We start from the raw sequence: 21115 nt of genomic DNA on the forward strand, positions 1-21115 counted from the left end.
GTTACCTCAGGCGGGATCTCGCGAGACTTTCCCCCCCTCCCTTCCCGCCGCGGACGGCCGTCTCGCGAGAGCGGCGGGCGGGGCCGCGCAGGCGCTGCGCACGCCGCTGGAGGTCGTTGGAGTCACCGGTGCCGCCGCCGCCGCCGCTCGCGCCCCGCCGTGCCCGCCATGCTGTCCCGCCTCAGCACCGCCACCGCCCTGCGCCGCGGCATCGCCACCTCCGCACAGGTACACCGCTCCCGCACCGACACCGCTCCCGCGCCCCGGCGTGCGGCCCCGCGCGTCCTCCTCCGTTCTGGGGCTGCTGCGGAGCTCGGGGGGAAGCCGGGGAGGAGCCCCGGTGCTGCTGGGTGAGGGGGCTGCGGAGCACAGGCTCTGCCCGGTGAAGGGGTGCAGGGTGGGGATGCAGTCGTGGTTGTTCTCCATTCTGGGCCTGCAGGGCCGCGGTTGGACATGGCTCCCCTTCCGGGGCTGCGGTGGAACGCGGGCCCTCGATGAGGCGGTGCGAGGCCGGGAAAGCAGCCCCGGTGCTCCTCGGTGAGGGACTGCGGGGCTCGAGTGCAGCCCCGGTGCTCCTCGGTGAGGGGCTGCGGGGCTCGAGTGCAGCCCCGGTGCTCCTCGGTGAGGGACTGCGGGGCTCGAATGCAGCCCCGGTGCTCCTCGGTGAGGGACTGCGGGGCTCGAGTGCAGCCCCGGTGCTCCTCGGTGAGGGACTGCGGGGCTCGAGTGCTGCCCACACCTCTCATTGGAGTGGGGATGCGGGTAGCCCGGGGCCTCTGTGAGGGGACTGGAGCCCAGGAGCTCCCCAGTGAGGGGCTGCAGGGCTCGGGTGTAGCCTGGAGCTCCTCGCAGAGGGGCTGGGAGCGTGTGCCGGTGCCCCAGGGCAGGCAGAGGATGCGGAGCGTGGCTCGGGGGCTGTGCCCGGTGACAGCACCGTGCTGGGGCTGTGGCATTGCGGGTCTCTGCCCAGCAGCTCCCGCCCTGCTCCAGCCAGGCTGCGAGTGTGATAACCCTGTACGAATTCTGTCTCTCTGGTGGTTTGCAGAGGGTGATGCGTTTCCTGCTTCCTCCTTCTAGTGCAAAAATGCCCCTGCGTTGTGAAGGCTTTAAGAACTAAAGCTGGTGGTTGGGGTTTAGCAGTAATCCTTCATGTGCCAAAATCCACAGTGCTGGCTCCAAACCACTGCTGCTGTGGCTGCACGGATAGAGACCAACCTCTATCCACTGTTAATAGTCCCGGTGGGATGTAAAAGAGTGATTATTGCAGCTAGAAAGATGTGCTGTACAGGAGAGCCTTGTCTAAGTCTTTTAATGGAAACTCTATTTTTTAGAAGTGAGGTTTTGACCGCACGGTATCAGCTCAGTCACAAATGGGGCTCAGCAGTGACTCATGCCAGACTTTGCTTCCTCTTAAAGACTTTTTTTGCAAAATTGTATTTGTTACAATAGCGGAAACACTGGGCTGAGGTTAGCTTAGTCCAGTTCTTGGGTAGATTTTTCCCGTCATAGTACAGTAATTAAGCTGTTAATGAAGGGACGTGGAGCTATTACAGCTTTTATCTGGTAAAATTGTGATAAAGAATGGCTTTCTCTGCAGTAATTGCTTGTTACATCTCCACAGGAGTTTTCCATCGCTTTGGCAGTGTTGCACTTTAAGGTTGTTCTGGCCCCTGGAAGGAGCTTTCCTCTTGTGGAGCAACACTTTGCAAACAGGCATTTGTGAGAGAGAAATTACACCCTGCCAGTCAGTACCTGAGTGAGGATAAAAGTGGTTCACAGGGCAGCCAAGCAGAGCTGGATTTTATTTGATTCTCAGCCACATGATCAAAGCTGGAAATTGTAGTCACTTAATGTTCTCAGTCCTCAATCTTGAGACATCTCTGGGTGCTATTTTAGATTTATATCAGGTGTAAACATTTTCTTCACCTATATGCAATAGTTATTACATTTCTTATAGTCCATTAAATGTATTGATTTGCCAGATGGAAGACATGTTTTTTTTGATACTGACAACATAAACTAGAAAATCTACCGGATTTGCCCTAAATCAGGCCTGGGCCCACAGGGTGGCAGGTATTAGTCTCAGGCAGGCATTTCCACTGGGAGAAGGGTGATCCTTTGGGTTCTTTTGCCCTAGCCTTGCTTCCTTTTTGGGCTTCAGAGCCCAGGTTACAATTTCCTCCAACTTTTCCTACCAATAAACCTGAAGGATCTCTGGGAGGCTGCTGTGAGGGTCGTTTTCTGTAGGCTTAGACTATCAAGTTTGCATAGCGCTTGGTAAAAAAAAAATGGAAAAACAGAACTAAAAGTAAAGAAAGAGTGGTGAAATTCCCAAGGTCACTGCTGGGGGTGTAGCTGCCAGAACAGCTCTACAACATGTTTGTTGTCTCTTTTGCACAGAACAATGCCAAGGTGGCAGTGCTGGGGGCCTCGGGGGGCATCGGGCAGCCCCTGTCCCTGCTGCTGAAGAACAGCCCTCTGGTGAGCAAGCTCAGCCTCTACGACATCGCTCACACTCCAGGCGTGGCAGCCGACCTCAGCCACATCGAGACCAGAGCCAGTGTCAAAGGTACCCTGGGAATGGTCTGAGTTCCAAAGGGATCCTCCCAGAGGGGTGGCTCTGACCCCGAGTGCCCGTTGCTTGTGAGGGGAAATCTTCACCCACTGATCCTGAAGCCCAGTATCAATTTAAGTAGCTTTTTCCTCAAGCAGTGAATGATTAATTAAGGTTTAGCTGATTAGATTGACTTGCATGGAGATGAAAATGGGCTGTGGTTGCACTTTTGAAGGAGAATTTGTGATATCTGGCAGGAAACATTCAGTGAAATGATCTCAGAGTGTTGAATTTAAAAGTTTGACTAGAAATAGGTCTAACACTCCCTGAGTATCTGCATGAATTCCATGTGCTTCTTTTCTCTTAGATTATGATGAAATCAAAACCTAATCTTTTATCTGAAGATCACCAAAAGGTGACATTTTACTCGAATATGCCAGTCTGCAGTTCTTTGGGGGCACTGACTCTAGTGCCAAGGCTTTGGAGAGTAAATTCACATAGCAGGAGGAGCTGGGAGTTTGGAAAACAGGTGAATGTGAGATTCTCACCACTCTCATTCTGTGAGTTTTGAAATAGGGATAAATGATCAGATGGGATCCAGCCATAACTGTGTTTCTTTGCTTTTCAGCATTAAGTCTAAATTGAAGGTTAAATTTAAAAAAAGGACTTGGATGCCTCTGGGGATGATTTTATACTTCAAAGTGTCAGCTATTTAATAACTGTCAAAAACATAATGCCTGAATGTCTTTCATTTCAGGCTTCATGGGACCTGAGCAGTTGCCAGAATGTCTGAAGGGCTGTGATGTTGTTGTTATTCCAGCGGGAGTCCCAAGAAAACCAGGTAGGTTCTTTTTGTTGTAAAGCCCCAGGGCTGCTTTGAAGTGGATCTCTGCAGTTCTGCTGCTCAGACAGAGCTGTGTCTGTTGGGGTGTAAGTGGTCTGTTAATACCCCTGCCCCTGAGCTCCTTTTGGAATCAGGCAGCTCATTCAGCCTCTCTTAGACTGTCCCTTGTGAAATGGGCTAAATTGATTTCTGGAGTTCCTACTTGAGGCTGAGCTGCAAAGACTTCTCATGCAAGCGATCCTAAATGTGCCTTAGTGTTTCCTGGCCCAGAGCAGTGCTCAAGGAATAAAAACTGTTTCTTTCTTTAATTTCTCAGCAGAAGAGAAATAATTCATTTTGTTATGCATCAATTGTACAGCAGCTTCTTGGGGCACCTCTGGATAAATGCAGTTAAGCCTTCCTAGAATGTTTATGACCTGTTCCATTTCCACTCTGTTTTCAAGTATCCTATTAGGAACTTAACAAAATGCTAGACTTTAATGCCTAACTCTTCCTAAATCTTCATTTTTCATGGTTAAAGTAGTTGCTGCAAGAGAAATGGGGGGTGGCACTTACGCAGCCAGCAATATTTTGCACCCAGCAGTTGGCATTTAAACTGTAGTTCTAGAAATGACTTAAAAGAGGGAGGAGAATTCATCTTGGGAGCAGCTGTGCTGTTCTGAGCCCCACTGGTGTGGTTTGTGTGATCACAGTGTACTTCAGCAGCCTCAGTGAAGTGGGTTCTGAGAATGGACAGTTGGGCTGGTTGCTCCTGGAAAGGGCGGATCTCTTTATTAGTGAGAGGAGTTACCTTTGGAGCCAGTTCATTACTGCAGCTGGAGAATTTGTTCTTGATTTGTGGAACCAGAAGCTGATGTGTGTCTGTCCACAACAGAGTATTTGGTTTTGATTGGATTTCCTGCCCATGCTGGTAACTGTGGGTAAATTAAAATCCTGCCCTGGCTGTGTTTTAGGTATGACCCGTGATGACCTGTTCAACACCAATGCCAGCATTGTTGCCTCTTTGACATCTGCCTGTGCAAAGCACTGTCCAGAAGCCATGATCTGTATTATTTCTAACCCAGTAAGTGTTTTCTGGAGACCTTGAAATGTAGAGGAAAAAAAACCCAAAATTCAGATTGAGCATACTGGAGTAATCCAAATTCCTACTAATTTTGACCAGTATCTTTAAATTCTGCAGTGTATTTGCAGAAAAGTCTGGTTCTACTAACCCATTTTTCTTGGCTATATTTAATTCAGAGAAAACTTGAATGTAAAAGTGCTTAATGTCTTCCAAGTCTGTGTGACTGGTTATAATGCAAGCTGGTGTATTAGCTGGGATAAAAGCCTTAGCTCACTAAGGGAAGAGCCTTTGTAATGGGAATGAAAAAATTCATTGTCTTAATGGTTATTTAAAATTAATGATTTTTATTCCAGCCTGACTGTAAATTGCTCTTCAATTTAGGCATTAAAGTAATTGGCTACAGTTGATTCCAAATTAGAGGTGTAATTCCATGGTTGTTAATTTGCCTGTTCATGCATTGGCTTCATTATTAAACTGCTTTTAATCAGAGCTTGCCTCTTCTTGCTTGTAGGTAAATTCAACCGTCCCAATAGCTTCAGAAGTCTTCAAGAAGCACGGTGTGTATAATCCCAACAAAATCTTTGGTGTTACCACACTGGACATCGTCAGAGCGAATACTTTTGTGGCTGAACTAAAGGCAGGTCATGGTTAACATACAGGGGGAGGGATACTGCCTGCTTTGATCATCAGATCTATAAAGAAGCGCTTCCAAAATCACTGCAGAGAGCCAAAGGAGCTCGGATTTCTGTGCAGCTAGAGGCAAAGGCAATGATTCCATGTCTCCCTTATTTAGAGGAGCATGAAGATAAGGTTCCTTGCAAAATGTGGTTCAAGAGACTTTGACCTTTCCTTTTCATAGCTGTCCCCTGCAAGTGTTGGCCTTAATTCCCTTGGCATTCCCAACCCTGCCACGCAACCAGAGGAGAGGGTTGAGTTGTGGTGTGTGTTTGCAAGTCAAACTCTGTGCTGTGTGTCACAGGATACTCTGCAAAGTATCAGGAGCTGTAACAGGTTACTGCTCTTAATAGCCCTGGTGGTGTTTATGTTGTGCTGCTCTTTTTCCAACCCTGCAGTAATAATATCCTGTAACTGTATGAAGTGATCTGAGTAACCCAGAGTTCCGCTCCGTAGATGTGGCTTTGTCCCTGGAGTGCAGCTGCCTCTGGAACTCCTGCCCTGTGTGTCCTGATATCCAGGGCAGAGAGTGAAGTGTGGTGTTTCCACTTGCTTTTCTTGCCCATGTGCTTCAGAAGCTGGAAAGTTTCATGTTTCCTTTAGGGCTTGGATCCAGCTCGAGTAACTGTTCCGGTTATTGGTGGCCATGCTGGGAAGACCATCATCCCTCTGATCTCTCAGGTGAGTCCAGGTGACAGCTGTGTGTGGTAGCACACTCACCAGCATGTTAGGGTTGATGTAAAGTGCCTTTGTGATGGCAGGTAATGTGCTAGGATAGAGCACAGTCTCCCCTGCTCCCATGTCTCCTTTCCTTCTGGGATGGGGTGTAGGAGGAGGTGGAAGGCAACAATCTAAATCTGAACCCTCTGGGCAGTATAAATAGTTACAGCTTTCCTCTAAAGGAGTTTGGGATAAGAACTGAGGGGTAATGTGGAGGTTTAGGTGTCCAGGCACTGTTTGTGACAGGTATCTAATGACAGGAGTACCCGGCTTCAGGAGAAAAATTGAATTGATTTTGCTGTGGTGGACTGGAAACCCCACTTGAACCTCCAGCATTGAAAGGCACAGCTCAGGCTGTGCAGGGAGGCCTGTGCAGCCGTGACTGGTAGTCTGACCCTTCAGACTGCCAGATTGAAATGCAGTTCTGAAGCAGGTGCAGTCTCATGGGGAGATGCTGGGATGTGGCCAAGGAGCAATCTGTAACAAAGGGAGAAAAGCTGTGCTCTAAGTGGGGAATAAAGTATCCTTTACAGAAGGATTTTCTTGGGAGTAAGAGGGCTTTGGAGCAGCTGAATGCTGAGAGGTGCTTTAGTTAAACAGCCCATTGGGACAGACACAACTGTGCTTAAGCTATTGGTGTAGCTGAATCTGAAGGTTCAGTGAATTCCTAAATACTGCTGGGAAACTGGATCTTTCATAAGGCTTGACTTCCATAATGCCACAGTGACCCAAATATTTTCAAGATGACTTTCTGAAATTCCTAATGCTTGGAAGGTGTCTGTAGTGCACAGGACTAGGCAGTAGTGAGGAACCATGGCAAGCCCTGGTTTGGCTGTGAAGCTGTGTCTCTGAGGAAGCTGGGTGAGGCTGAGTTCCTGATCCAAGGCCATGCAGTAACCCCAGCTCTGCTGAATTTTGCAGTTGGTCACACAAGCTGTGAGCTGGGGAAACACATTTTGCCCAGTACTGGAGTGGTACAAAAAGTCTTGTGTGCTTTATGCTGAATCTGGAGGGGTTCTGCTATTGATTAATAACTTATTTTTTCCCATCCAGTGCACACCAAAAGTTGAGTTTCCTCAGGATCAGCTGGAGAAGCTTACAGCAAGAATTCAAGAAGCTGGGACTGAAGTTGTCCAGGCTAAAGCAGGAGCAGGTGGGTTCTTGAATAAAGCTTCCAAGTAGTTCTTGTTGAATGTCTGTAGGGCTGCAGTCTTCTGCAGTTTAATCTTATTTACAGGTTATGAACTGCTGGTTGCCAATCTCACTGCTCTGCTATGTCAGCTGCCTGGGCTGTGCTACTAGAAACAGCTCAGTGTGTAAGACTAAATATAAACTGATCCCATACCACCTATGGCTTTAAAAGAATTTTCTCTATCAAATTAAGCTTTTATAAATCTGGTCAATTCTAGATCCATGTAGCTGGCCAAAAGCTGCTGCTTTATCCACCTGGCTAGGAGCTTGAGGTCAATAACACTGCATTATTCTTTTGTAAACACACCAGTATGGAAACCTTTGATGCTAAAGGAAGTATCAAATTTCAGTGTGATCTGTTCTGAAAGTGGTTTAACTCTTCCAGGATCTGCCACCTTGTCTATGGCCTATGCTGGTGCTCGATTTGCATTCTCCCTGCTGGAAGCCATGAGTGGAAAGCAGGGGGTTGTTGAATGTGCCTTTGTTCGATCTGACGTGACAGAGGTCCCGTACTTCTCTACACCTCTGCAGCTGGGGGTATGTACTAAACACCATGAGCCTTATAAACAGCAGCTACTGGTTGTGTCCTGGGTTTTACTCTGTGGTTTCAGTTCAGCTGAAACCTGCTGGAGCTAACAGCTGAGTGTGCCTTTAAGAGTCTGCAGTGTTTGGGTATGGTGTTAGGCACATAGCTCAGCTTAACAAGGATGCTGCTGCTTTTATCTGCTTGTAGACTGCAGATCACTGAGTAGCCAGAGGTTCAGACTTGGCTTAAGAGGTCACACTTGCCTCAAGTCAGGCCTGTTTACTGTGGGCTTTCATATGATTAACCAGAGTCAGCAATCTTGTCTCCTCAGCTTGATCTGCTGCAAGCAAATCCTCAGAAACTGAGGCACAGCATGGATTAGGATTAATAGCTTGCTTTCAGGACCTCTGCTGAACTCTGAAAGAAGGGTTCCTTTTGTCACCAATACCCTGGGGGAGTGGTGGAAAACAATGATGTTGCAGCCCTGTTGTAGCTGCTGGGATGCAAAGAGTGGTGTTTGCTGTCTCAGGGACAGGCTGGTGAGGGGATGGAAAGAAATGTACAGTTTAGACAGTTTGAAAACCTGGGAGTGTCACTCTGAGGCAGTTTGAGATGGCAAGCAAAGGACATACACCAGAGGAGATTCTCTTGCCAGATGCTGGGTGTGGAGTTGGGAGGGATCAGTTGGTGTCAGTCTCCTCTTGAAGGAGCTGCTGGGTTGGCTTCTGGTTTCACACATGTGAATGGTGAATGAGAAGTTTGTGAGGGCTGTGGAAGTTGCCACAGACAGTAAGAAGCTTCTGAGGCTTTCCAGGAAGCACAGGGTTGGCAGGCTAGAGATGACACAGGTGCCAGGCTGGGTCTCTGTCTCAACTGGATAATACTTAGAGCTGTTAAGCTACTCTTTAGGTCATTCAATGAATGGTTAATCTCTAAATCCTCTTTCCCTCAGAAAAAAGGACTTGAGAAGAACCTGGGCCTTGGCAAGCTCTCCCCCTTTGAAGAGAAGATGGTTGCTGCGGCCCTTGCTGAGCTGAAGGCTTCTATTAAGAAAGGAGAGGAATTTGCAAAGAACTTCAAGTGAAGACTTGACGATGGGGAGGAATTAACTTCCTTAATTTATTAAGGCATCATGTCACTTTATGACTTCTGGTTCAAAGCTCATGCTTTGATTGAAGTCTGTCTATTAGCTTGATGCTTGTTGCCAGTGCAGAATCTAATCATCAATAAAACAGTCTCATTTTTTCAGTGTACCATGTGGAGTTGTCCTGATGTCCTTGTTCTTTGGAAGGTGGAGGCTGTAGGTCTCTGAGAGGGGATTGGTTTCATCAGGGATGAAATAGCCTTGGAAAGGGGGTGAACTGATTATTCCAGCTCTGCTGCTGCCTGGGTTTGGGCTCCTTGTTCAGCACAGCCACTGGGAACCAGATGTGACCAGATCAAGATGGGTGTAGGGGCTGCACAAAGGATAACTGAGTGAAATGATCCAAAAGGCATTTTTTCAGTAGGTGATATTACCTCTGTTACCTTGTATTACCTTAATCTCTTATGTAATTTGATTTTAAAGGAGTTAGCGAAAGAGCACAGCGTTTGAAACGTCAGTCCTGCACTAAGACAATAATTAAACTGCTGAGAGCAACTTCTTTCTAGTTAGGAACAAAAGCCTTGATTTAGCATCTCCATAAATTTCTCTTACATTCATCTTCTTATGAATATAAAAATAAATGTCTGCGAGGAGATGGTGATGACGAGTTCTGTTGCTGACTTCTTTGAAGGTAAGCTTTAATGAAGGAAGCTATTAATTCACTCTTCCTCCGTGCTGCTTACGCTGTTGCTTTGAATTGCTTTCATCCGTGTAGGTTGAATTCTTAAGTTGAACAGACTTTATTTTGATGAGTGAAAGAAAAGCCAAAGCCCAGCACCTCTGGAGGAACTGAGGTGAATGTTGGTTTGAGCCAGAGATCGTGGGGTAGTTGCTTACAATAAAGATACCTAAAAGTCATAGATTCTCTTTGGTCACTGCTTTTTATCTTCCTCCCACGTGTATTTTTTATTTTTCCTTGAGCTCTCTTGGGTTTTATTTTTTTGATTTTAATTAGTTCATCATTCTGTACTGGATCACACAGCTGTGACTGTTGTAGACACATGGAGAATAAAGTCCCTGGTTCTCTTCCTGCCCTGTGGAAGATGTGGGCAAGGAGGACAGCAAGCACAGTCCTTGTCACTCCTCTGCAGAAATTCAGCTTGTTAAAAGCTTGGTTTCTTTACAGGAATAGTAATGAAATAGAAGCGTTGGCAGTCATTACTCAGCAGGCTTGGAACAAAGTAATTATTAGGTGGTATTAATAGAATTAAAGATCGTGTTGGAGGGGGCAGGGGAGGATGTTGGAACTGGAGGACACTGAGGAGGAGTGACAGGCCAGACCTGGTGAATGTGGCAGAGAGTGTTCCAAACAGTAAATGGGAAAGCAAGTGGCAAAACTGCTCTAACTGGGTGTAGGGGACTTGCAGGCCTGTCAGCAATTTCAAACCTGAAATAGGCAGCACAGGGTGTTGAAAATGGTGTGTGTCCAGTCTGGGTGCCCGGGTGGTCCAGGGGCACTGCTCCATGAGGCTGCAGGGAAAGCCTTGCCTTACAACCAGCAGGACAGGAACACACATTTGTTCCAGTCCTGCTATTTTTAATACAGCAGATAGAGCAGATTTCTGAGCATTGGAGACTTTTTAGAACTCGAGGTTCATCGTGTGGCTTAGGTTATTCAATCTTTTCTTGTGTCAGCAGTCCAAAGCTAGCAAAATCTGGGGAATTGCATGGACAAGCAGAAAGCTTTGCTTGTATCAGTAGAGACTCAGGGACAGCATGGGCAAATGGAGCTGAGGTAGAAGAGGATTATGTCTCAGCACCTGCTGAATTTTAGGTTCTCCAGGGTCTCCTTCAAATCTTCTGCATGTTAACAAAGTCCCTGCACTGTCTGGATTTTGGGGTTGTTTCTTCTCCCCAATCCCATGCTATTCCCTGTGCTGGAAATCTGCTCCATTTTGGGAAAGGAGATGAGACACCCTTCTTGTGGCTTCCTGCAATGAGGGAAGGCCAGAAGGACACTGATTAAAGGTGAGAAATGGACTTGTGTCAGTGTTCCCTGCTCAGTCACTGTGCTGTCCCTGTGGCTCAGCAGTGCTGTGGTGGGTAACAATCCCTCTGATGACGAGATGGTTTGTAAAGGTGTGGGACATCCCACCCCTTCTCTCTGAGCAGATTACCTGGAGGAGGAAAGGATCTGGGGCATATTCCTCCCTGGGAGGAGCAGGACTCAGCAGGGTGTACCCAGATAAGCCAACACTGTCCTGGAAGCTGTTTTCTGCTGCTGTGGCTCTGAGACACAAGACCTTCATCCTCTCTCCTCTAAGTTCTGCAGTGGGGCTGCCCTGCTGTGTCACAGCACTCACTCCAGTGCTGGCAGCCTTTGTGTTAAACTCCTGTGGAGGGGAGTGACCAGGTCTGGAGGAGGTGAAAAACCTGCCCTGTGCAGATCTCTTGGGTTTCACCCTTTTTACTGAGCAGACTTTTGTCTCCATGGTCTCTAAGCACCTCTTCCCTCCCAGCACCGTTTCTGCACAAGGAGCTGCCACCTCCTTGTACAGCCCAGCCCCGCACCAGAGCACAGATGTCAAGATACAGAGGAGATGTGTGTGGAGAGTAATAAATAAAGATTCTCCAGATGGCCATATGTCAGGTCACTGGAGCCCACCTGCTGCTCCTGTGCTGCTGCAGCAGCTTGTTAAATGCAGGAAAGGATAGAACAAGGAGAAAAGCAAATGCTGTATGGTGTAACTCAGGCCTCATCCTGATCATCATTGTCCTTGGGGGGCTTCAGGTGGGATGAGCACAGGAGCAGGCTGGCAGACTGGTCCATTATTGCTGGGAAATGTGTTTTCCCCTCCTGGCTCTCTGCAAGGGCCAGTGCTTTGGTGTGGGGGTACAGACCCCGGGCCCCAGCTCACCCTGGGGAGCTCTGGGTGCTCAGAGCCAGCAGCAGCCACTTTCCTTGGGGTAAGGCTGGGTACAGCTGCAGCAGGCGTGCCTGAGCCTGAGGACAATCCATGGCATTTCGGTGATATTTAGGAGAAGCAGAAGAAACAACAATAGTTTAGTGCAGCCTCTGCCTTGCCAAAGCTGGCTGCCTTCCCAGCTCCAGCAAAAGAGCAAAACTGGAGGGGCTGGAGATACTTCAGAAAGGTGCTGGGTAGCTATTGCCCTCTCTCAGGAGCCCACCTCCAAAATTCACAATCTCCAGTGATTTATCCCCACAAAAGTGCCAGGACAGAGACATTTCTGCCCTTCCCCTCCCCAGCGTGTGCACCACCACCCCTGGGGTGCCCTGTGCTCAGCCTCACGTTACTGGGGCTGGCAGTTCAGAGCAGGCACCACATCCTCTGCCCAGGAATGGAGAAAGGAGGGGTGAAACACACACTGAGGTTGGCTGGGTGTAGCTGGGGGCACAGGCAGATCTCCTCCACAGCCAGCTCAGTTTTCCCCTTTCCTTGAGGTGCAAGGGCAAAAGGTTTTAATGTGAGCAGGAGCATCACAAACCATCTGAGCTATGGATCTGGCTTTGCACAGGCCTCTCCCCCTCCCCTGGCTCTCCTGCCTGGCCACAGGCAGTGTGAAATCACCACCTTTGCATTCCCTGCTCTTGATTTACTGAAATGGCCGAGAGCTCCCACTTCCCTTCTGGGTGCCTCAAAGCAGAGCTGGAGAGCGGTGCCGAGGCAGGAGCGTTTGTTTGCATTTACAGGGAAACCTGTTAATAAAGGAGACCAAAGGGATTGCTCTTTTCCTGGCTGTGGGAGCAGATGGCTGGATAACACAGTGCAATTAATATGCAGGGAGTCCTGCCGGGGCAGGGATTTGATTGCCTGTTAGGAGAGGTTAGCATGCTCAAGCTGAGCTCTGCCACCACACCGCCTGTCCCTGGCACCTGCTGCCTGCAGGGACTCTGTGGTGACACTGGGACAGATTGGATGGGGTCACAGATGAGACTGTGGGCACTGGATATAGGGGAGGATGCAGCTGGAGACTCTGGGACAGTGGCAGGTCCTGCATCCTGGGTGATGCTTTGGGAGGGTTTGCCCTTTGGGTTTGTAAAAGCAAAGGATGGCTCTGGCCATGAATGACTTGCTCAGAGGTATTTCCAGGCTGGAAGGGCAATGCTGGATTGTTCTTTCCTCCTGGACAGAGCTCCTGGGTGAGCTGAGGGAAGTGGGCACCGGAGGTGGGCACAGGAGGTGGGCACAGGAGGTGGGCACAGGAGGTGGGCATCTCCTTGCTGCAGCACAGAGCAGCTACAGAACATTTCCCAGGGCTTCAAAGAGTGACCTGATAAATCCACAGGGGAGAAAAAGCCCTGCCGAGGGCTAGGAGGGTTGGGGAACCCTGAGGAAGCAGGAAACCCAGCAAACCCACCCCAGCACTGAGCTGGGCCACGTGGCCACATGGTCAAGCCCAAATCAATGGGAGCCTCCAGCCACCAGGCCACGATCGAATGGCCCAAGGTCACCCTGGGCACGCGTGGGGCTGTTCCGATGCCTCGTCCCCATTGTATCCCGGGCTCTCACGGGATCACAGCACCTTTCCCTCCATGCCTTTGCTTTGCCCCCCCCCATTTTCTGGTATTTTCTTTCCCCCCCTGCCTCATTGAGGTTGTTGAGCACCATGAAAGGCAGCACCAGGCTTTGATCAGGGGTTCCTGCCTGTGCTGTGCCAGCAGCACGTTCCCTCACAGCACCGCCGCTCCCGGCCGCCCTTTCTTCTGCGTCAGGAGGAGGCTGCTGGAGATGTCGAACCTCAGTGCAAATCCTTGCAATTAGGCCTGTTCTGCTGCCTGCCTCGTTTGATCTCCTTTAATTATTTATCGCCTTTTCTTTCTCCTCTTTCCTAAATCCTCGCTTTCTTTCAAGTGATGATTTTTCCTCCTCTCCCCCCAGCCGTGGCTGGCTCTGCCTGTTTGCCTGCAATTACCGACCCTTCTGCTCCTTCCATCTCTCCCCTTTTGTTCTCCACCAGATCACCCCTTCTCGCTGCTCTCACAGATCCACCCTGCCCGCCTGCCTGGCAGCTTTTTCCACCTGCTTTTCTTGAAATTCTCCCACCCGGATAGCTACAGCCCTTCTCCCGTTCCAGGTGTGCTTGTGGCTGTGTTTGCTGCCCGTGCCAGCTCTCGGGCTGGGCTCCATCTCCCGCTGCTGTTCTCCCGGTCAAACCCTGCTGTGGTCCTGCTGCAAAGCTCTGGCTCCTGGCCAAAATCAGGAAAGCCCATGGGGCTCCTGTCCCCTCCCATGCCAGGGTCTCCCTGTGCTGCTTTTTCATCCCTCATCTTCTTTGTTTCCCAGGACCTGATGCATTATTCAGCGCTGCGGACGCTGCGGGGTGTTGGGGAGATAATGGTGCTGCAAAGGGCATGGGCTCACCCTGGCAATGCTGGATTTTCCTGTCATGGGCTGATTTCCCCCTCCAGCATTAAACCAGGAATAGTCCTGACCATGCAGGAGGTTCCTCCTAGGAGGTGACATCTGCTGTCAGCCCTGAGGGGGGACATGGCAGGGACAAAGGTAGGAGCAGGGGGAGGCAGCAGTGACCCTGGCAGTGCTCCAGGGGCTGCACCTCCCAAATCCAGCCCCGTTGCTTGGCTGGAGTTTAATAGAGACACAAATCCAACACATGGCCACTTGTTTATGCAGCCCTTACATGGATAATGGATGCAGGATGCAGGTTTTGCTCAGCAGATGTAGCAAACAACCCCAGACTGTTGTTTAATCCTTGTGGAAAGAGGATGCTCATGCTCTCCAACACTGTTTGCATCTGGGCACTGTGAACCCCCAGCTGGATCTGTCCCCATGGCTTGCTGCCACCTGGGCCCTGTGCACAGGGATAGGGAGGAGAGGGATGGAGTGATTTCGGGCTGGTGTTGCTGGCAGCACTTTGGTTCCTGGGTCTGTCCTCCCTCAGGAAACAGCATCACCCAACTGCCACCAATTGTGGAGACGTCTCCACCAGGACAGGCCTCTCCAGCTTTGGCTGCCCCCAGGAAAGCTCCCCTTATACCCCATCTCTGGTTGCCCATCCCTGTCTCTGCAGCAGCTCCCTCCCCAAATCCTGCTCTGGGGTCAGATCCCGCTCAGAGTGACAGCCAGGTGCCTTTGTTGGGCTCTGCTTGGGAGCCTGCAGCCAAATTCAGGAGGGAGCTCTGGTCACAGGGGATGCAGAGCCCAGGCAGTGCAGGGGAATCCGAGCCAGGGGTGGGACCAGGTGTCCCCAGCCAGGTGCGTTTGGTGTCCCTGGCAGAGCAGCCAGGGTGAATTCAGAGTGTTTTGGGAAGATAAATCCTGACCATGACCACACTGGGCCGTTTTGAGGTGGTTTAGGGAGGTTTGGGATCTTCTCTGGTTTCATCATTTCCCGTCTGCCGAGGAGGGTGAGTGCTTAGCATCACTGAAGGCAATAAAAATTAATTATGGGCTTATTAACACCAGCCCATTACCTGAGCTGCAGCACTGGGGAATGTCCCTGCTGGGGACCCGACACCTCCTGTATCACCACAAGCCCACAGCCATCCCAAAGCCACCTGCCAGGGTGGGGGTGCTCCAGCTGCTCCCAGGCAGTGCTGGGAGGCACTGGGCTGGTACTGGGGGAACCTCTGGGGGCATCATGGTGAGGAGGTAAAGGGTGGGATGAAATTCAGGGTGGAATTCAGGGGTCTTTATAAGAACAGGGGTCTCTATAAGAACAGGGGGTCTATAAGAACAGGGGTTTCTATAAGAACAGGGGTCTCTATAAGAACAGGGATCTCTGTAAGAACAGGGGGCTCTGTAAGAACAGGGGTTTCTATAAGAACAGGGGTTTCTGTAAGAACAGGGGTCTATAAGAACAGGGATCTCTATAAGAACAGGGTTTCTATAAGGACAGGGGTCTTTAAGGACAGGGTTCTCTATAAGAACAGGGCTTCTATAAGGACAGGGTTCTCTATAAGAACAGGGGTTTCTATAAGAACAGGGTTCTCTATAAGAACAGGGTTCTCTGTAAGAACAGGGGTTTCTATAAGGACAGGGATTTCTATAAGATCAGGGATTTCTATAAGAACAGGGTTTCTATAAGAACAAGGTTTCTATAAGAACAGGGTTCTCTATAAGTACAGGGGTCTATAAGAACAGGGGTTTCTATAAGAACAGGGTTTCTATAAGAACAGGTTTCTCTATAAGAACAGGGGTTTCTATAAGATCAGAGATCTCTATAAGAACAGGGGTCTATAAGAAGAGGGGTCTATAAGAACAGGGGTCTATAAGAACAGGGGTTTCTATAAGATCAGGGATCTCTATAAGAACAGGGGTCTATAAGAACAGGGGTTTCTATAAGATCAGGGATCTCTATAAGAACAGGGGTCTATAAGAACAGGGGTTTCTATAAGAACAGGGATCTCTATAAGAACAGGGGTCTATAAGAACAGGGGTTTCTATAAGATCAGGGATCTCTATAAGAACAGGTTTCTCTATAAGAACAGGGGTTTCTATAAGATCAGGGATCTCTATAAGAACAGGGGTCTATAAGAACAGGGTTTCTATAAGAACAGGGTTTCTATAAGAACAGGGGTCTATAAGAACAGGGGTTTCTATAAGATCAGGGATCTTTATAAGAACAGGTTTCTCTATAAGAACAGGGGTTTCTATAAGATCAGGGATCTCTATAAGAACAGGGGTCTATAAGAACAGGGGTTTCTATAAGATCAGGGATCTCTATAAGAACAGGTTTCTCTATAAGAACAGGGGTTTCTATAAGATCAGGGATCTCTATAAGAACAGGGGTCTATAAGAACAGGGGTTTCTATAAGATCAGGTTTCTCTATAAGAACAGGGGTTTCTATAAGAACAGGGGTTTCTATAAGATCAGGGATCTCTATAAGAACAGGTTTCTCTATAAGAACAGGGGTTTCTATAAGATCAGGGATCTCTATAAGAACAGGGGTCTATAAGAACAGGGGTTTCTATAAGATCAGGGATCTCTATAAGAACAGGTTTCTCTATAAGAACGGGCTCTCAGTGAGCACAGGATGCTCGGCGCAGCGCGGTGCAGTTGCAGCCTCCGGCCGGCAGGCGGCGCTGCGGGCGGCGGTGCGGCCGCGCTCCCCCGCGGCGGCGGCGCTCTGTGGCGGGCGGCTCCGTGGGCCGGAGCTGTCCAGCACTTCAGCAGGGGCCGCGCCGGGGCCGCGCGGGAGGGGCCGCGGCCGGCGGGACCCCCGGCCCTCACCGGCACCCACCGGCACCCCCGGCACCCCCGGCACCCCCGGCACCCCCCGCAGCCGACAGAGACCCAGCGGGGCCGGGCCCAGCGGGACGGCGGGGCGAGGTGAGGCGCGGCCGGGCCCGGGGCTGTCGGGCCGGCGCCGGGCGGGGGGGCCGGGCAGGGAGGGGAGGGCGTGCGGTGGGACCGCACTGGGCCCTGGGGGGGACGCTGGGAGTGGGAGAGGTGGGAGAGGACGGGTCCCCCCCCACCCATCCGGTGATGCTGGGGGCAGGGGGGTGACGACCCCCGGTGATGGGGATTTGGGGGTGCGGTGCTCCTCAGGGGGCTGGGAATTGGGGTCTCCAGAGGGACACGGATGGAAGGGATCGGCAAGGCGTGCGTCGTATTGTGGGTGCTGGGACAGCTGGGGACCCCACCGGGAGGTGTGTGCCAGGGGTGCCCCCCCGTGAGGTTTGATGCTCCTGGGGGTGTGGGATGGGGTGAGGAGTCTGGAGGTGAGAAGATTTTTGGGGCACAGGAGGTCCCTGCAGGGACGCGGATGTGCCGGGGGCTCCCTGGTGCTGGGGGAGTGGCTGGGGGGGAGCACCCCCATCCCTCTTTTCCATGCTGGGGAGAGACAGGCTGGGACTGGGACAGTGGGTGACCCCCAGTGGGTTTTTGGCTGGGGAGGACGGGACAGTGATGATCCCTCAGCAGATTCTGGTGCCTTGTGTGGTGCAGGTGGGAGACGAGGATGAGACCAGGTCCCCAAAGCCCCTCTTTCTTCTGGGTGGACCCCCAGGCTGTGTTGGGGAGGGTTTGGCTGATGAGATTTCAAACCCTGCGGGTGTTGTACGAGGGAAGGAGAGGGGGCAAGGCTTGGCAGCGGGGAGCCACAGCAGCAACTCAACCGCTTGTCTTTTGCCAGTGTTTTGTGTTTCTCCTTCCCAGATCAGGAGGTTTGTCCCCAGGGATGTCCGGGCTGTGCCATGCAGGGGGGTCGGGCCGTGGCTCAGGGGGAGCAGGTGGCTTTCAGAGGACACAGGTTCATTCATTCCCTCCAGAGCAAGATTTCAGACTGGATGTGTCTTGGTTTGCCTGTGCTCTCGCTGCTGTAAGGGGGGTCACCTGGGGGCTGGCTGCATTTGGGGGTGTCTCAGCTGGATGACAAATGTCAAGGACCTTCTCCAAGGGTGCAGATGCTCGCTGGTCTCCTTGCCCTGGCACGTGGATTCTTCTCTGGCAGGGGCACAGGGACACCCCCACTGGGGGGGATTTTGGGGACAGCGTTTGTGTCCAAACACACATCGTCATTGTTCTGTCCCACTCTGCCAGCGTGGCCTCACACAGTGCCACCCTCTGTGTCTCATCTGCCTTCCCCTAAAATCCCCCTGACATCCCACCTGCCTCCCCCTGCCCCAGGACTCATCCTGACAGCACATGCAGGGAATGTCGGGGGCTTTCAGAGCCAGAAATTGGGCAGATTTTAAGGGAACCTTTGCTCCTTGGTGACTGTTGGAATGGAAAGCAAAGCTTTTTCCAGGCAGAGGGGTGCAGGGGTCTTGCTTGGCTTTGTCCCTGGTGCCAAGAAAACAATGTTTTTCCCCTGGACAAAGGGTCTCGTGCCCCAGGGGCCAGATCCAGCTGTGGGTGGATGTGTGGCAGCGGGTCCTGGAGGCTGCTGGAAGAGGGAGCAGAGGGTGTTCACCCCATATCTTTGGGCAGGGGATGCAGGTCACTCTGTGGGGTTAGTGCTTATGCTGAGGGTCTGCCGGATGTGGGGGTCCCCAATCCCCAGAGCCCTTTCTCCTCCTCCTCCTTCCTGTCTCCCAGCTCCCGTTTTCCCCGGCCAGGTGGCCCGTGGCTTATATAATGTGCTCAAACCCCGGAATAGCTCCTCCCGTTACACAACCACCCAGCCAGCCACGGGAGGGGGGGTTTGGGGGGGATTCCCAGCTGGATGCTCCCCCTGCACTGGCTGTGACCCCCCCTCTACCTGCAGTGCTCAGCACCAGGGGTTGTTCGCCGGGACTGTGTCCCCACCGGGGAAGGTGACCTCATTGTGACAGTCATCCCCTGCTCCTCCATGTGCTCAATAATTGCTTTTATTTGTAGTAGTGTTATTACTCCCCTTCCTCAGAGGGGTGATGGGCCTCAGGCTGACTGTGCCTCCTCCTGACTCCTTGCCCAGCAAAGCAAATGGCCCCAAAGGTGCAAAACCTGGGGTGACTGTTCCCCCTCTCAATCCCCATTCCTTATTTAAGCACCTCCTGTTTGAGGAAGGTCTGTCAGGGCATTCCCAAGGGGATGAGGAAGGTGTGGCCAAAGGGGTATGGGCCTGGGAATCCCGTAGGAAAACCCATCACCTGGATCTGCTGCCTCTCCACTCAGCATGGGGCAATTGCTGTTGCCACATGGATGTGCTGCTCCTTTCCCTCATCCCTGATTCAGGAATGGGGTCGCTGCCTGGGTCCTGGGGTTGCTCCCTGTCGTGTTGTGACCCCTTTCCCACCAGCTCTTCTCCAGCCAGAGCTGAGAATGGAGCTTCTCAACAGCCAACAGCCCAAAGGGTTCAGGCTGGGGGGGCTTCAGCCACGGCGTTTTGGGGACAGGAGTAAATCCTGGCTCCTCCTCCATTGTTCCCTTTTCCCTGGATCATCTCCAGGGGATCTCTGTGCCCACACCCCTGTGTGATGCTTGTCCGGTGAGGGACCAGTCCCTAATCCTGGTTCCCCCATCCCTACATCCCCAAGCCAGGAAGGAACCCAGTTGCTTAGCAACTGTTTAGCTTCTCCACCAGCCTCCTCATCTATTTTAAAATATATATATATATATTTTATATATATATATGTATATATATATCTGCGCAGACGTAGGTATGCACATGCAGCTGCAGCTCCTGACCACCCTGCCAGCATCCATATATTCTTTACTAATTGCTTTAATGTCTGTGAGGTGTCAAATTTTGGTTGGGCAGCTATAGGAAAGGATGCCCTGGGCTTGGGGAAATAGGGATGGAAGCACTGGGACAGCTGTCACCAATCCATTCCCACTGCCCCTTCCCATGGGCATCATCCCTGTGGCTTGGGGCTGAAGGGCAGTGCTAACGAGCCCCAGAATGGCTCCACTTTTAAAGCTAGATTTGCCTTTTTCCTCGTTCTTGAAGGTCTGACTCATGGTTTTTGGCACTGGAAGGCAGCTCCGGAGAAGGTCAGCCCAATTAATGGCAGCAACCCCGGACTTTTCCTCCTTGTAACTCCAGCTGCGTGTTCAGAGGAGGCCGACTGCCTGGCCATGGTGTTCTGGCATATTTTGTATCCTGAAAAAAAAAATCTTCTCCCAGCTGTCGCCACAGCACAGACAGGGAGCAGCCTGAGATGGGGCTGTGCATGACTGGGGACAGGGTTATGGTTTCAGTCAGTGGTGGCGTGTCCTGATGAGATCCCAACAGGCAGGAGAGCCGTGGGGACCACCCCTCTCAGCCTCTCTGGAGTGACTGGAGCATCCTCACCTCACTGGGCTGCCCCTGACGTGTCGGGGCCGGGCTCAGTGCACGAGTGGCCCGGGCAGCCGCCGTCCTGGGCTCGCTGCCCACATCCCGTGCCCGCATCCCGGCACTCGGGTGCTCGCTGGTGCAGCTGGATGTGGCGAGAATTAATGGAGCACCGGCCGGAGGCGGCTTTAATTAGCACCGAGGCACGGGGAAGGGAGCAGGATGCCCGGGGACCGCTGCTGCCTTTCCCCAGCGAGGGAGAGATGCCGGGAGAGCATCCAGGCACTCGGGAGAGCATCCAGGCACTCGGGAGAGCATCCAGGCACCGCCGCCCCGCCGCTGCCGTCCCCGCTGTCCCCGGGAAGCGGCTCCAGCCGCAGTACGGCGGTGGGGCCCTGCGGCGCGGCTGCTCAGCGCCGGGGGCTGCGGGCATGGCCCGCGGGCTGAGCGGGGCCCAAGGGGGATTTCAGAGGGATGGGGCTTGTTCTGGGCTGGGAAATAAAAAGGCCAAAGTGGTTTGGTGCAATAACACTGTTTTCCCCATCGTTTTGATTCTTTACTTTTGATCTGGAATTCTGAACCTGTGAGCTGGACAAAGTCCAGGTGGGACAGCTCCAGGGCTGGGACATGGGGACAGTCACGTCCTGGGCCACCTCACCCCACCCCACAGGGAGTGAGCTCTGTTCACAGCTTGGCTGGACAGCAGCAGCCCCAAACCCTGGCGAGGCTGGGCCTTGCACCCCAAGCTGGCAGGGCCTGTCCTGGCTGTGTGACA

General features: G+C 51.7%; 1 protein-coding gene across 1 annotated transcript; it reads left to right on the forward strand.

Moving 5' to 3' along the window:
- Window positions 1-44: 44 nt before the first annotated feature.
- Window positions 45-8826, forward strand: MDH2 (malate dehydrogenase 2). Its single transcript, XM_058854404.1, has 9 exons — window positions 45-228; window positions 2401-2569; window positions 3312-3395; window positions 4352-4461; window positions 4973-5098; window positions 5740-5817; window positions 6910-7009; window positions 7433-7584; window positions 8526-8826. The coding sequence occupies exons 1-9, from the start codon at window positions 169-171 to the stop codon at window positions 8655-8657; spliced, it is 1011 nt and encodes a 336-aa protein (XP_058710387.1). The 5' UTR covers window positions 45-168; the 3' UTR covers window positions 8658-8826.
- Window positions 8827-21115: the final 12289 nt, after the last annotated feature.

The sequence above is a fragment of the Poecile atricapillus genome, chromosome 21 (assembly GCF_030490865.1).
Source record: "Poecile atricapillus isolate bPoeAtr1 chromosome 21, bPoeAtr1.hap1, whole genome shotgun sequence".
NCBI classification, from domain to species: domain Eukaryota; kingdom Metazoa; phylum Chordata; class Aves; order Passeriformes; family Paridae; genus Poecile; species Poecile atricapillus.